The 16305-nt window shown below is 51.8% G+C and overlaps 1 protein-coding gene across 1 annotated transcript in view; it reads left to right on the top strand.

Annotated features, from left to right (window-relative positions):
• The window catches only part of LOC123441706 (UDP-N-acetylglucosamine--N-acetylmuramyl-(pentapeptide) pyrophosphoryl-undecaprenol N-acetylglucosamine transferase), a gene marked incomplete at its 5' end in the record, with an annotated part of 72718 nt that extends 60251 nt beyond the window's left edge, over positions 1-12467 (top strand). Inside the window, one exon of the mRNA XM_045117989.1 lies at positions 12203-12467. Coding sequence (XP_044973924.1) covers positions 12203-12306 — 104 coding nt within the window. The remainder of the gene's footprint in view (positions 1-12202) is intronic.
• Between the last annotated feature and the right edge of the window lie 3838 nt (positions 12468-16305).

Genomic DNA, 16305 nt, shown 5'->3' with positions numbered 1-16305 from the left:
CTACTAATTCCACCTTTCAATAGCTTGTCACAAAAATTGCACTGCAAATGATACTTCTTGTTCACATCTGGGGCAAAACAGTATGCATATGCAGGGTCATCGGACGTTACTGCTTGCCTTGCTTGTGTTTGGGTTACCGAAGGAAAAGCAGCACTTGAATCACCTACAGAAAAAAGTAGAAAATAATTTAATTAACCTGCAGCGCTACAAATGACCTATTTTGATTGATAATTAATCTATCTTAATTAAGGAAGAATCAAATGATATATGCCATAATTAATTACTTTGATTCAGAAACATCTAAAATTGTAAATTGTTGTTGAAGCATAGGAGATTTTCCACAGTTTATTTGATTGATAATCTACCTACAACGTATAATCTACTGCAAATAATAACTGCCTACTTGTTAGATTTCAGATCGGGGAGGTGGAACATAAACTTGTTAAATTTCAGAAAGTAGATGTTAGGAAGAGTATCTACAAGGGAAAATCACTTTCATCACACGTACTCCTCACATCAACCAAATATTATGATGGCCAATGGCACTCAGCAGAACAGAGATGAGCAGAACAACGAGTAGAAGAGATACTGAGATAGTACTAAGATAATAGATGATGAACTAATGAAAGCCAGACTAGGAAACTTGCCTCCATGATTCTCTGGCTCCGGCTGAGACATGGTTCTTCAGTTCTTCTTCGCATCCGAGTTGCAGGCTCGCCGCCGCCGTCGCCAGAGATATAGATCGAGGAAGAGGAGCGGAGAAGTTTGGCTTTGTCAGGGTTAGCGCTAGGCTGTTTTGTAGCTCCTTCTGGGCCTCTGTGTGGTGATTATGTAAAAGCCCAGAATTCACGTACTCCCTTGTGGGCCAAACAAGTAATAGCGGCGCAATTTTTTTCAGTAAATAGCGGCAATGACTGGCTAATTGCGGCCTTTTGCGGTGCATTCCCTGTAGCGCAAAAAAGTGGCATTGCGTTGCCCCCTGCTCTTCCAGCCGCTATGTCCGGCAACTAGCGCCGCAATAGCCGGCAATTTTAAACTTTGGGTAGCACCCACAACTTCGTCAACAAATCCTTCGTCGAGTGGATTGGCGCCAAGACAGAGGGCATCGCGTCGATGGATGTGCGGGTGGCAAATGGAGATCGGCTCACTTGGAATTGCATAGTGCCCGAGCTCAAATGGTGGATGCAGGGGCACACCTTCTCCACACCGATGCGTGAGCTGGAGATTGGCACGTACGACGGCATCCTGCGGATGGATTGGCTAGCCCAGCACAGTCCCATGACTTGCCACTGGCAAGACAAACGGGTCAAGTTCCAGCACACCGATGAGGTGGTCACCCTCCGTGGCGTACCAATGGCAGCAACCCCGACGCTCAAGCCCACAACACCGGAGGAGCTCCGCGAGATGATCGCGGGCAATGACGTTTGGGCCCTGGTGGACACCGGTGGCCGGCCTCCTCCTCCGGCACGTAAGGGCGTCAACAGTACCCCACTCACTGACCTGCTTGACGAATTCGCCGACATCTTCGCGACGCCGTGCGGCCTTCCTCCCCATCGTCAGTATGGCCACACGGTCACTCTGGTGGAGGGCGCGGTTCCCGCCAACACACGGCCGTACCGCTACCCGGCCCTCCAAAAGGATGAGATCGAGTGCCAGGTCAAGGAGATGCTGGATGCCGGGGTGATCACACACAGCGTCAGCCCTTACGCCACGCCGGTGCTGCTCGTTAAGAAGGACGGGACGTGGCGCTGCTGCGTCGACTACCGTTGCCTAAACGGCGCCACCATCAAGAACAAGTTTCCCCTGCCCATCGTCGACGAACTCCTGGACGAACTGGCTGGCACGGCGGTGTTCTCTAGACCGGACCTCCGCGCAGGGTACCACCAGATACGCATGCGCGAAAAGGATGAATCCAAGACCGTGTTCAAGACGCACCGCGACCACTTCCAGTTACGGGTCATGCCATTCGGCCTCACCAACGCGCCGTCGACGTTCCAATGTCTCATGAACGCCATATTCATTAAGCATGTGCGCAAATTGGTTATCATTTTTCTGGGTGACATTCTCGTGTTCAGTGAAACAATGGAGGAACACCTCGAGCATCTGCGCATCGTCTTCGAGCTCCTTCGAGCGCACCAGTTGTTCGTCAAGGAGTCGAAGTGCAGCTTCGCTTGCGACCACATCGTCTATCTCGGACATGTGATCTCCAAGGAGGGCGTGGCCACGGACAAGGAGAAGACGCATGCCATGGAGCAATGGCCGACGCCGACCAACGCCACCGAGCTTCGACGGATTCCTTGTCCTGACAGGCTATTACAGGAAGTTCGTACCTCGCTACGGCATCATCGCCAAGCCCCTCACGCAGCTGCTCACAGAGAAAGGCTTTGCGTGGAACGAGCAAGCACAGGATGCGTTCAACATGCTCAAGACAACGATGACGACCACTCCAGTGCTGGCTCTGCCCAACTTCGACAAGCCCTTCGCCATCGAAACAGATGCTTGCGACACCAGCGTGGGCGCGGTGCTGGTCTAGGACGGCCACCCCGTCGCCTTCTTCAGCAAAGCTCTGGGCGTCCGCAATCAGCAGCTGTCGACGTACGAGAAAGAGTTCCTCGCCATGATGATGGCGATCGACAAATGGCGCCCATATCTGCAGCGCGGGCCCTTCGACATCCTCACCGACCACAAGTCGCTCTACGACTTGGGCAAGCAACACCTTGAGACCGAGTTGCAGCGCAAGGCCATGGCGAAGCTCGTCGGCCTCCAATTCAAGTTCCAGTACAAGCACGGTCTGGACAACGGCGCTGCAGACGCGCTCTCTCAAGTGGGCAAGTAGCTGGATCTCGCCGCCCTGTCGACCTGCCAGCCCGCGTGGATCTAGAAGTGGTCAACTCCTACTCCACGGACGCCGACGCGCAGGATCACCTGCAGAAGCTCGCCATCACCAGCTTGTCGGTGTACTAAAGTTTGGGTCTTTAGTACCCCATACTTGTGCACGGGCAGTTGTAGCCACGCCAGCGGCAAGGCCTGCCGGGGGACAGCTGAAGGCAAATATGAAGATGTCAAGAAAACGTCCAAGTCAACAACCAGAAGACAGAAGACCAAAGACTGGGATCCCAAGATCCTTGCCGGGGTAGCTAGCGGAGCCCCGGCAAGACGTGCACCCGGCAAGATCCCACCAACCTGCCACTGCTCCAGCGCAGCAACCAACTGTCATTCCTCTTGGATACGTGTCAAGGCACTAGCAATGGCGGGGCTTGAGCGGTGCCGATGGGACGGGTCCCTACCCCGCAGAAGGCCAAGGACGCCTGACAAAGCATTTAATGCGTTTGTCTTGAGACATCAGTAAACACTGTAAACTGTGCATCCCGTGTGTGTCCTGTTCGCCACTGTTGGTGACCCCCGCTGACATATAAAAGATGGCCCAAGGCGTAGCTACAAAGGGGATCCGGTTTTTATACTCTCAGAAAGGAAGGCTTCTGGGTTAGTTAGTGTACGTAGTTGCTGTGTACCACATAACGCTCGTGTAGCCAGAGCCCAAGAACACTGGATACACCTAAATCAGGAGTAGGGTTTTACGCTTCTCAGCGGCCCGAACCTGGGTAAAATCCCCCTCGCGCTCATCGTTGGTTCTGCTCTTGGTGCACCCCTCTCCCCGCCGAACCGTAAAGGGATCCACGCGATCCCATAGGTGTCGTACCGCGACATCTTTGGCGCGCCAGGTAGGGGGAAGAGATTGCGCCAACCTGATCTAGCAATCAACGCGTCAGTTTCTTCATCATCTTCATCGCCATGGCTCCCAAGAAGAGGGGTGCAACGACGACTGATCCACCCGTGTCCGGTATGCCTGTGACTACACAGACGGGCGACGGTATGGACACGGGCGGAGGAGGCGGTGGTCTTGAGCCTCCACGACATTCTGGTGATCAAAGCCAAGCGAGCGGCGTCGTTCGCAGCCACAACAACAACCTGCGCGCCGGTGGGTCTACGGACGGAGCTGCGCTGCCTACGGGCGGCATGGCGAACTCCAAGGACGGAAAGGAGCCTTCTCAGGCACCCACACCGGCGCATACATCACGGCCTTCCCAGGTCGCACGCGACGAGCGGCGCCGCGACGTCAGCGGTTCCAAGCATCCCCGAGGAAAGACTCCTGAGCATCACTCTCTCTCGAGATGCACATGTCCAGCATGCACGTCAAGAGGCTGGTGGAAGCGGTGTGCGATCACGGGACCGTGATGGAGCTCCTTCTAACACAATTAGGAGTAAGAGCACCTGACGTTCCTCACACCTCTCGCCGTGCTCCTGGACTTTCCTCCTGCGGCGGGGAAGCTCGAAGAATGGAGCATGGTTTTTAAGGCGACACCTTACCGCTTTAGGCAGGGGGAGCGCTTTGACGCCTAGGCGATGACTAGGCGGATGCTTTAGGCGCCTAGGCGCCCAAAGCGGTCGATTTTCTAAAGCGGAGGGGGAGCGCTCTGACGCCTAGGCGACGCTTCAGGGACGCCTTAAAAACAAGGGAATGGAGAGCTACACATTCAGAGCCTCATCGGCCTCGCTAATGGCGATGGGCCGCAGCAGGCGGAGCCTTCGAAACGGCAGTCCATCAAGCCAGCGCGCGATAATGGCGAGAAGGCTGGAGGTTGCACGACCACGATACACTCCTCCATGGCGGCGGCAGTGGTGGCCGACCCGACGGATCGACATCTCTGACGATTCGACTGCGTTGTCTGACCCGCGGACCCGTCGCGATCAGCTACAAGTTCTTCAAGAACGACGCAAAGAAGACACCTGAACCACCATTGAGCGACGGCGGGAAGCGAGCCATCAATCTGATAGGCGCGCTGGGCCCACTGTCGATGAGCCTGCGCCAGTGTATCCTGGCGACCTACCTTACGAGGTGGGTTGTCTAGTTTTTACCCGTGAGCTGCGGCGCGTCCAGTGGCCCAGTTCCCGAACGTTCAAATCGGTGGTCCCGGAGAAATACGACGGCAAGACTCACCCGTCGGAGTTCTTGAGCATCTACACCATTGCGCTGCGAGCTGCCGGGGCTCGCGACGGCAAGATACTCGCCAACTACTTCCCGTTGGTGCTTAAGCCCAACGTCAGGTCGTGTTTGTTGCATCTGCCGAAAAATTCCATTTCTTCTTGGGCAGATCTGTGCCATGACTTCGTTGGCGCCTTTACCGGTGGCCACCGAGCTCCTGGCCAAGAAAGTGATTGGCATCTCATCCCCCAGAAAGAGGGTGAGATCTTGCGCAAGTACATACAGAACAGAGATTCAGCCGTATACAACACAACATCCCAGACGTTCATCCTGCCACTGTTATCAGTGCATTCCATCAGAACGTGCGCAATCGTAAGATGCACGAAGAGCTGGCGATGAATAAAGTCAGGGATGTTGCCGAGCTCTATGCTCTGACTGATAAATGTGCTCGGGCTGAAGAAGGGAGGTCTATGTTCTGGCTGATAAATGTGCTCGGGCTGAAGAAGGGAGGAGGCTCCCCGGCGAAGATGCCGGCGCAGAAATCAATTCTGAAGACGAAGACGCCGACGTCCCGGCAAAGAAAGGCCGACGACATAACAGGAAACGCAGGGACAAGGCCATGTTTGCTGTATAGTGATCCGGCAATCTCGACACTGCCAAGAAGGCCAAGGTTGACGCCCCCGGCAAGGACGTTGCCGGGTGCGCCCCCTGTCAGGCCTTGGCGGCTGCCGACAAGCTGGAGGGCTCCGGCAAACAGTATTGCAAGATCCATCGCACCAAGGGCCACGATCTCCAAAACTGTCGGCAAGTTGAGCAGCTTGCCGAGAGGCAGAAAGCTGAGTATGAAAAGCGAGATAATGAGAAGGCCCAGGGTGGTACGGAGGTGTTCGGCAAGAAACGCGGTGGCCAAGGGGGTTGCCGCGAGGAAGAAGACCGGGAAGACCTCTAACACACACTCCGGCAAACGCACTTCCTCGGAGTGTTGCGCTGCTGTTGTGGATGTGCCAAGAGAGCTGCACCGGCAAGAGCAAGAAATCCAAGGCAGCTCCACCAGAGACTAAGAAGGTGCCCGCCGAGGTGGACTCAGCCATCCGTGGCACCACCAGCAAAGCCAGATAAGAAAAGGAAGTTGAATTCTGGCCAGTACTTTCCCGCAAAGACACCAGAACCTGCCGGCAAGGAAGTTACCGGGAACAACACCAAGCCTGCCGGGGAGCAACAGGCTCCGGCAGGACCTCGAGTCCTTTCCATAGAGACAAACGCTCCCGCAGCAGAGGACATGCCTTTAGTCCTTGCCGTCGAGCCTTAGGCTCCGGCATGGGCACAGACGAGCTGCCGGCGGTTCTTTGGTGAATCAGAACAACACCAAATCGAGCCATCGGCCAGACACCCTTCTCCCTAGTATACGGGATGGAGGCAGTTCTCCCCATGGAACTCATATACGGGTCGCCTCGAGTGCTCGCCTACGACGAGCTTGAGCAAGAGTAGTTGCAGCAAGATGACGCTACGCTCCTTGAGGAAGACCGTCTTCAGGCTGTTGTGCGAGCTACACGCTACCAGCAAGCCTTGTGCCGCTACCATAGCCGCAAGGTTCAAGCCCGAAGTCTTGAGGAAGGCGACCTTGTTCTTTGGCACGTTCAGTCGGCCAAGAATCGCAGCAAGTTGATGCGGAAGTGGGGAGGCCCTTATCGGGTAGTACGAGTCACCAAGCCTGGAGCAGTCCGCCTGGAGACGGAAGATGCATTCCGGTGAGCAACTCCTGGAATGTTGAGCATCTTCTTAAGTTCTATCCATAAGGCGCGGTTGTCGGGTCTCCCGGCAACCACCTTTTGCACAAGTCTTGCCGGTAAGGCATGTAATCCTTTGTGCAAAGCCAGGCGCACACCCTGTACGTAGTTGAATAAAATTAAGCGTTTCACAATTCTTGTTGATTTTCATGTTTATTTATATGAACGTTTGTCTGAGATATTGTATTACGCTTATTTCTAGCAAGTACTAACGAACCGCCAAGGTTCCATATCCCTATTTTCTCTTCTTTCTTTTTCTCAAAGGATAGAAGGTTCCCTCGCATACGAGTTTGCCGGGGGATGAGGGTATGGACACCAACATGCGATGTTCAACAGAAAGGAGTACAACAACAAAAAGCTAAGTTGCAAAAACTCAAGTAAATTTTGAACTGTAACGTTATTTTCCTTGGACGATTTCGACTTCTGTATGCAAAACCCGCATGCGAAGGAACCTTGTTATGATCGGTTGCGCCCTTACTTTGTTTCGAGCCTGCTCAACTACTTAAGTGGCTGCACTGGTTGCGTCAAGGTATCTTGCCGGTAGCGACACCTCCAGCAGGCTGCTAAGGATCCGTTCCTGAAAGCGCTCACGGCAGGGCTGTGCGCACCGACAAGTTTCCATTGCACCAAGGTATCTTGCCGGTAGCGACACCTCCAGCAGGCTGCTAAGGATCCGTTCCTCGAAGCGCTCGCGGCAGGGCTGTGCGCACCGGCAGGTTTCTAGTAAAGCAAAGGCCATGTACCATACAGGAAGAAATCATACAAGAAGGATAGCGCACATTCATTCAAAACACAGCCAATTATGTTACATTAATAGTTGCCGCGATTCTAACTTAAGACAAAATTATCTTTGACATGGAATGGCAGCGGCAAAAAGAAGTGGAGCGGCTAATTTCTGCGCTGGCCTTCAACCCTCTTGACTTGGCCCACCTTGTCGACGATGGGCATGACAAGCTCCTCGAGTACCTTGAGGTCCACATCCTTCGGCAAGCGGCCAAGCACGTTGGTGAGGTTGATGCCGGGGTTCTTGTGCACTACTTTGGTGAGCACCTTGAGGAGGACGGCCCGACAGAGTTTGCGGTATTCGTTGGCCAGACGGGTTGCTTGACCAGAGTGGAGCTGCTTCAGAGCATCAATCATGCTATCAAAGAACAGAGTTAACCTGGCGCTCGGAGATCTCCCTTCGTCGGAAGAATAGGCGAAGTTTTGCAGGCCCATGGTGGACAGCTGTGCCGTAAGCCTTTCCGCGGCATTGGCAAGGCGTTCAGTCCAGTTCTTCACGCCTCCCACATAGTCATCATGAGCAGCGGCGGCACTCTCGAGCAGAGCCTTCTCATCCTGGAGATCTTTGACCAAGACCCTTTCACGAGCCTTGCTGCTCTCAAGGGTCTCTTCCAATGTGGTCAGCTTCAGCTTCAGATCAGCAATGGAGTCATTGGCTGAGTTGAGTTGTGTGGTCTTGTCGGATACGGCGGTCTGCATCTCCGCCAAGCTAAAGAGAGTCTTCTCTCTTTCGGCCTTGAGCGTCGAGATCTCCTTGCCGAGACCTTCAAGATCGATCTCCAGTCTATTTACCTTGTCGGCAAGCTCGCTCTTGGCGGCCTCTGCAGCATCGGCGTTGTCGATAGCTTCCTTCAGCTTGCCGGCATGGTCTGTGGCCTGAGCCGCAAGGATTCCCATATGCTTCTGCTCCAGCTCCTGAGTTCGTTGCACGACAAGTCTCTCGATTTCTTCATCCTTGCTGCGAAGCTTGTCGGCGAGCGCCTTCTCGCGAGCGGCAAGATCCTCTTCATAAGCATCCAGCCAGACGCTGCGCTCTGTAAGGCGGGCTTCCTCTGCAGCAGCCTGTTGCGAGGCCTCCTCTTGCGCCTTCTCGATGTTAGACTGCTTCAAGAGGAGCTCGATCCGGTCTTCGTTCAGCTGTTCCCTACCAGATTTCAGCTCTTGAAAGGCTTCGGCGAACCAGGCTTGTGTTTCCCCGACGCGCTTCTGGAAATCCACCTCCGCTGCTTCAACGACTGCTGCCCTAGAGTCCAACTTCTCTTTCCGGGCACGGTGGAGCGCCTGGAGATGATGGAAGTTGTCGCTCATAGTTTGGAGGAGCCGTTCTTCCTTGGATTTGTTGCTGCCAGCTCTTGATTCGCCAACGATTTTGAGCCCAGCAGCAGTGGTGATTTCTCGACAAAGGTTTCTCCTTCTGTGGGCACCCTAGCGCTTGCCGCTCCCGGCATGCTGATGAATAGGTTCTCGCCAACTTCGAGGTATCAGCTTGAAGAGGGGGCTTCGGATGTTGTCGATTGATCCTCAATATCCGCCCCACCGGCAACTGAGGGCTTTGTGGCCGGCGTAGCGCCTGGCGCTCCTGCGGCAGGAATGCCGTCAGTATGGTCACTGGACTCCTTGCCGGCCCTCTCCGCGGACTCCTTGGTGGTCTCCTCCTGTACATCCTTGGCGGCCTCATCAGCGGCAACTCTGTCGGCCTCAGCGGCAGCATCGATGGCGATTTCCTGGATGACGGCATCGACATCCATATGTTCCATCAGAGGGAGATCTGAAAACCAAAAGAAGGGGAACAAGATGAGACCAAGATAGAAGTTCAAGAAGACAAAAAGATATAAAGACAGAATGACGAGTACTCTTGGGCAAACGGTTTACCTGCGCCAAGCTGTTGAGAGGTGGTTGCTCCTTTCCTGGCAACATCGGTTGCCGATGTAGGATTGCCGGCCCCTGTGCTTGCGCTGGTGGGAGCCCTTGCCAAAGATCCGTCTCTGGGTGGCGTGGTTGATGGAGGTGGCGCGTAGTAACTGAAATGGTTACAACCGCAGACTCCTGCCACGCGTGCCCGTGCACTGTTTGGGCCTAGCCCAACAACGCCTCGCACCCATGAATGGCCTAGGCCCAGGGGCTCCTGTCGGTGTACTAAAGTTTGGGTCTTTAGTACCCCATACTTGTGCACGGGCAGTTGTAGCCACGCCAGCGGCAAGGCCTGCCGGGGGACAGCTGAAGGCAAATACGAAGATGTCAAGAAAACATCCAAGTCAACAACCAGAAGATAGAAGACCAAAGGCTGGGATCCTGGCAAGATCCTTGCCGGGGTAGCTAGCGGAGCTCCGGCAAGACGTGCACCCGGCAAGATCCCACCAACCTGCCACCGCTCCAGCGCAGCAACCATCTGTCATTCCTCCTGAATACGTGTCAAGGCACTAGCAATGGAGGGGGTTGAGCGGTGCCGATGGGACGGGTCCCTGCCCCGCAGAAGGCCAAGGACGCCTGACGAAGCATTTAATGCGTTTGTCTTGAGACGTCAGTAAACACTAGAAACTGTGCATCCCGTGTGTGCCCTGTTCGCCACTGTTGGTGACCCCTTTGACATATAAAAGGAGGCCCAAGGCGTAGCTACAAAGGGGATCCGGTTTTTAGACTCTTAGAAAGGGAGGCTTCTGGGTCTGTTAGTGTACCTAGCTGCTGTAGGGTTTTACGCTTCTCAGCGGCCCGAACTTGGGTAAAATCCCCCTCGTGTTGATCGTTGATTCTGCTCTTGGTGCACCCCTCTCTCCCTGCCGAACCGTAAAGGGATCCACGCGATCCCATAGGTGCCGTACCCCGACACAGCCCCGACGCCGAAGGCTATGAGCTGCACCGGGGCGTCATTCGCCGCGGCGGACGCATCTGGATCGGCGCCAACACCGCGCTCCGCACCAAGCTCATTGCCGCGTTGCACAACATCGCGGTGGGCGGGCATTCTGGCTCCACGGCGACCTACCAGCGAATGCACAAGCACTTCGATTGGTGCGGACTGGAGCGGGACGTTGAGGAGTTCGTGCAACAGTGTCGACCTGTCAGCAGGCCAAGCACGAACACTCCAAGCCGACGGGGCTCCTGGCACCCCTGCCAATCCCAACAGCTCCATGGGAGGACCTGACCACCACGCCGGTGGCAGCCATCCCAACAGCTTCATGGGAGGACCTGACCACCACGCCGGTGGCGCCGATGGCTGCCCATGGCGGAGTTCTGGTATAACTCCACATTTCATTCGTCCCTGAACTGCACTCCCTTCAAAGTACTCTACGAGCAAATCTGGGGGCCAATGCAACATGGCCGGCGGAGGCGTCCGTCGGTGATGACATGGACTGGGCGGCGCACACCGCGCAGGCGCAGCTGGAGTGCGCGCAGCGGCGGTTCAAGAAGCAAGCTGATCACAACCGCACCGAGGGTCACTTCGACGTGGGGGAGCAGGTCCTCCTGTAGCTGCAGTAGCTGCAGCCGTACGTTCAGAAGTCCGTCGTCAGTCGCCCCTGCGCCAAGCTCTCGTACAAGTTCTTCGGGCCATACACCATGCTGGAGAAGATCGGGCCCTTGGGGTACAAGCTGGACCTGCCAGCCACGAGTCGGGTGCGCCCCGTCTTCCACGTCTCCCGGTTGAAGCCGTTCACGCCTGACTACACCCCGGTCTTCGCCGAGCTGCCAAGCGTTCTGGATCTGTCCACATCGACGACGGATCCAACACTGATCCGGGAGCGGCGCATGACCAAGTGGGGCAACGTCGCGATTGGGCAACTCATGGTTCAATGAGGCGCTGGCACACATCCGGCCACTACCTCGGAGGACTATGAGGTGCTTCGACAGCGCTTTCCGACGGCGACCATCTGGGACCAAGAAGACCACGGTGCCCAAGACGAAGATCATGCTTAAGGAGGGGAGAATGTCACAGCTGGCTACACCTGGCATGCCAGCAGGCAACTCAGGAGTGGGCGTGGGCGTGGGGGTTATAAAGCAGCCGCATGTGGCAGCGAGAGTGCGTGTGTTGTATGAGACTTTTCTGAACCTACCTAAGATTCCTCTGCAATCCCACCTTCTCCTCCAAGTCTCGTCCCTCTCCTCTCTGCCTCTCACCCCCGATCTGATCCCCTTTACCCCTTTCCTCCGGTGTGGTACAGACTGCCACTAATTTTTTTTCGAGAAAACGCAAAGAGCCTTGCGTTTCTTTGTATTGAAAAGAAGGGGGATCACAGCCTCCTAGGAGGTGGTTACATCATTGTTATAGGGGGTTTAATGGACATCCCAGGATGGGGGTAAGACTACCCTAAGCCCTTTGTCCCCGGCTCTAGCCCAGCACCTCATCTCATCCTTGATCATATCCAAGAGCTCGTCGAGCGACGGAGTCATATTGTCGGAAGACACATGCATTCCTATGCTTCAATATCATCCAGGGCACCAGCAGCGGGGCAGACCTCAGCGCCCTGCGGAGCGATGGTGGTGTGGCATGCATAATTATCTGATGACACTGATGAATGCAGATGTTTTCTATTTTTTTGCTACTTGCATGAAATCTGCTATTCTTGATCGTTTGTGCATTTATGACATTTTTCGTCCCAGTTGTCTTGTTCCATGTCTTCGAACTGATGTTTCCTTGACCATTCTTGTTGTACAGGTGATGAGAAATTGATGGCAGAGATGTCTCAGAAGGCATTAAATGCTGCTCGTCCAAATGCTTCAGCTGATATTATTAGTCACATCTGTTCACTGATTGGCTGAACCAACCTGACATAAATCTTGTTTTGCACATCACTCGAACTCTTGTTTGCAGTAATCCATGCGCTAGTGTTAGTTGCTGGGATGCTGTGCAGCAGAATGGCATCTCATTCTTGAATTCGAAACTGAAGAACTAATAATTAATCTATTTTGGTTCACTTGAACGACAAAGCATCCAGGTAGGGAATGGTGCCTCCAGGAGTGTATATATATTTCCTTTTAAAATCATGGATGGTGCAAATATCCGAGGAAATTGGATACATGGTAGAACATCCTTACTGGTCCAACTTTTATTAACTTGTGATGCGCTCCTTGGACAACATTGTCACCAAGCTTTCAAGAGGCAAGACTTTTCGGCAGTCCTGAAAACAAAGTTGACATAATCATCCCTATGACCAACTTCTCATAGCATCAACCCCTCGATTTGGTGTTTGGTGTTTTTCTCCCGGCGAAAGCCTAGGTTCGGTTCCGAACCGGCGATGGCCTTTATGAAGACTCAACGTGGAGGTACTCTTGCGATCATATCAATCGGTGCTCGTTGCTGTCCTAGATGGAGCTTCAGGGGCAGGACGATGTCTTACTCGAGACCGACCAAGTGACGCCACCTACTCGCCATCTTTTAGGTATTCATGGGTGGATGGTGCCTTGATTAGGGCATTAGGCAAGTCTTGGTGGTGTGTTGTCTTGGAGGCATTCTGTGTTAGTAGAGACGCAGTTTTGTCTTTCAGTTTAGGGAAACGTTTCTGGCCGGGCGCCCCGTTGACTTGGCATGCAACTTTTTTCGTTTAAATTTGTTGCAACCAAGCATTTTTTTTGCTACATTTGTCCATTAAGAAAGTTGCATATACGTTTGGTTGCAACTTCAGTTCGTCGAATTTTTCTTTACAATCGATGTTTTTTACTTTTACTACAACTGTGTTAATTTTTGCTACAACTGGTATCATTTTTTTCTGCAACCGTTCATTAAAAAAGTTACATACACGTTCATGTAGATATTTGTTACAACCGGCGTTTGACTTTTGCTATCACGCGTCATTAGTTTCGTTTTTTTGCTACGATCACGTAGATAATTTTTTTGCTACAAATTTTGTTTTTTGTTGCAACCGTTGAAAAAATTGCTGCATCGCGACGAAATTTGCTGTATCGAGAGAAAAAAATGTTGCATGAAGAACTAACGGTGCGGACATGCGGGGGTTGGTGGATCGTGCCGCTCGCGCACGGCCGGCCGAAAGTTTCGGCCAACGCGCCGGCGCAGAGCACTACCTTCAGTTTAGAGTAGGCATCATGTGTTGTGGTTGTAATGTTTGTGGTGGCTTGTCTCTCGATGGTCTTGTGGAGTTTGTACTATACTTGTTCGCAAACGAGTGTAGTCTTTTTATAATTTATTTTTGATTTTTATAAAAATATGGTATGTTTAGGCGTACTCTAAACAAAAAAGGTGTTACCGTCCATTCTAAACTATAAATAAACGGAATGTGCTTTGGTGATAAATAATGCATAGCCTGCCCTGACAGATCCTTGTAGAAATGGGCGCTTCTTTGCTTGAGAAAGTAATTAATAATTAATAGCGGCACACTTGAGGTGCAAGCCGTTTCTTGTGCCAGATGCGGAAGCGTGTCATCTTTTTCTTCTTCTTTGTGAATACGCGTAGCTTGTCGACTAACTCTAAGGGCTGGTTTTTAACACACCTAGTTTAATCTTCAAGGGATCAATCAACAGAATATGAGACCTTTGGGTCAGCACTTACTGTATCTTGTATCTGGTTTTAGGAAAGCTAAGCTATTCGTTACAAATGAAGCAAGTTAACCATGAATCAATGAGTGTGTATCACTTTGAGATGAAGAAAGCGCCTTTCTCACCTTTATTGTAGATGAAGCAATTTGTAACTGATCTTGACATATGTTTGACACTGGATGCCGTAAAAGATCAAACGACCTTCAACCACTCCTGCCAATCTGTTGAAACTATTAAGCTTATAGGAATGAGAAACAATCTGAACTGAAATATTACGCGCAATTTCATCTAGGCTTATAGTAAGCAACTCAAACTATCATTTTAGTGGACACACTATCGATCTGTTGTAGACATGGAGTGAAGGGGCATGGCGCTTTGGCAAAGCGTGCATAATTTGTTTCACAAGCAAAAGCACTATGATCCCTACTGCCTAAAAGTGACGTGTGAGCGTAATCCGCGGTCGCTTAGCCATCGATGGTACAACATGCAAAAGACCTTCAACAAGTTTGCGGCTTTTCCAAATAGGTGCAAAATGGATGGCCAAGTTGCAACACACTTCAAGATCTTGTATGTTTTGTGGCTTGTTGCTCTATATGTTGCTCATTTCATTGAATTTATCAGTGTTGCAACTTGTTTTAATCCATTGTCTTCCTTTGCCAGCATGTACGCGTGTGCACACGTTATACCACAAGATGGAAAAGAAGCACTTCTTCTATATGCATTTTTGGATGAAGTTAAATGCGCAAAGCAAGTGGACCTCCTTGATTGCGAGTTCTGTCAAGACTGTCATGGTCAATGAAGATGAAACTGTCCTACTGTTCGAACATAACGAGGGCTTGCTGTCGACAAAAAAGTGATTAGAAACTGGGGGAGGAAATGGGAGGGAAGAAGGAGAATCAACAAGGGGCGGCGACAAATGAAAAAGAAGTTCGAGATCATCTTGACAAAGGAGACACACAAGTGTCGCGTGCAATGAGGTGAAGGAGGGAAAGAAGACAGAGAGGTTTAGCATCTTCATGATACAAGAAGGAGGTGAAGCTTCAAAAAAAGAATGACCCATGTGCTATATGAGCGGGATATATGTATAGCCAATGAATTGCCTACAAGGAACCCCGACCAAGTTCGAGGTAGTTTTTTGGCTGCGGTTTTCTACAGTAATCTTGACCCACCGTTTATTTTGAAGCCTACAACTCAATAAGTTTTCCATTGATTACAAGTTTAAGCATTTTTCTTTGTTATTTCTTTGTGTTGATGAATGGTGTTCTAGCCATATGTCGGCTGCCCACTCTGCCGCAAAAGATGGCGTTTTTGTCCCTCACCCCCAATAAAAATCAAAATGCACGTTCCACCTATAGGCCCCAACAAGCAGCTTCCTCTTGTGGAGATGATTTAATGGATGACTCGGTTGGTCAAGAAGAATAAAAGGTGTTTCACCAGCTCGACCACAACTATAACTTCTTCTCAAGCAACTCCTATTCCATATGTAGCAGCACTTACGAGAGCAAGTAAGGGTGAATACTTGTGTAACAACAAATTCTTTCACACTAAAATAATCAGAATCTCAAACAATATTACATAAGACAGTTGCAAACATGAGAAGAAGGGCTTGATTCTTTACCGAAAAAGGCTTCCGCTTTATAAATAAAGCAACCAACATCGATCATCCTGTACGGACTCATGCCACCACAACATACGCACACATCCAAGGCAGGATACATAAATGCTTAGCGCAACAACACTACCCCTAGTGCTACAAGAGCAACCGGAGTTCTCAACCATGAGCGAAGAGATGAAGCCGCATATGATGAACCGTGTGCTCCAAGGTTGTAATGCCCAAGATGCGATCCTATCCTCAATTTGGCACGAGGGCATCGTCAGGGATAGAAGCGCATATCGTCGTGTCGCAAGAATGGATATCGTTGTACATGTACTGAAAAGATGAGATATATAAAGAATTGGCTTACACTCGCCAAAAGCTACATCAGAGTCACATCAGTACAAAACATAAACATCATGAAGAAGAGCAGGGTCCGACTACGGACGAAAACAAACGAGAAAAGAAGAACGACGTCCATCCTTGCTATCCCAGGCTGCCGGCCTGGAACCCATGCTAGATCGAAGGAGAAGAAGAAGAAGCAACTCCAAATGAACAATCAACGCGCTCGCGTCAAGTAACCTTTACCTGTACCTGCAACTGGTGTTGTAGTAATCTGTGAGCCACAAGGGACTCAGCAATCTCATTCCAAAGGTATCAAGACTAGCAAAGCT

The sequence above is a fragment of the Hordeum vulgare genome, chromosome 3H (genome assembly GCF_904849725.1).
Source record: "Hordeum vulgare subsp. vulgare chromosome 3H, MorexV3_pseudomolecules_assembly, whole genome shotgun sequence".
In the NCBI taxonomy this organism is placed as follows: Eukaryota; Viridiplantae; Streptophyta; class Magnoliopsida; order Poales; family Poaceae; genus Hordeum; species Hordeum vulgare.
The sequence above is the reverse complement of the archived record's forward strand: the minus strand, read 5'-3'. Positions and strand labels throughout refer to the sequence as shown.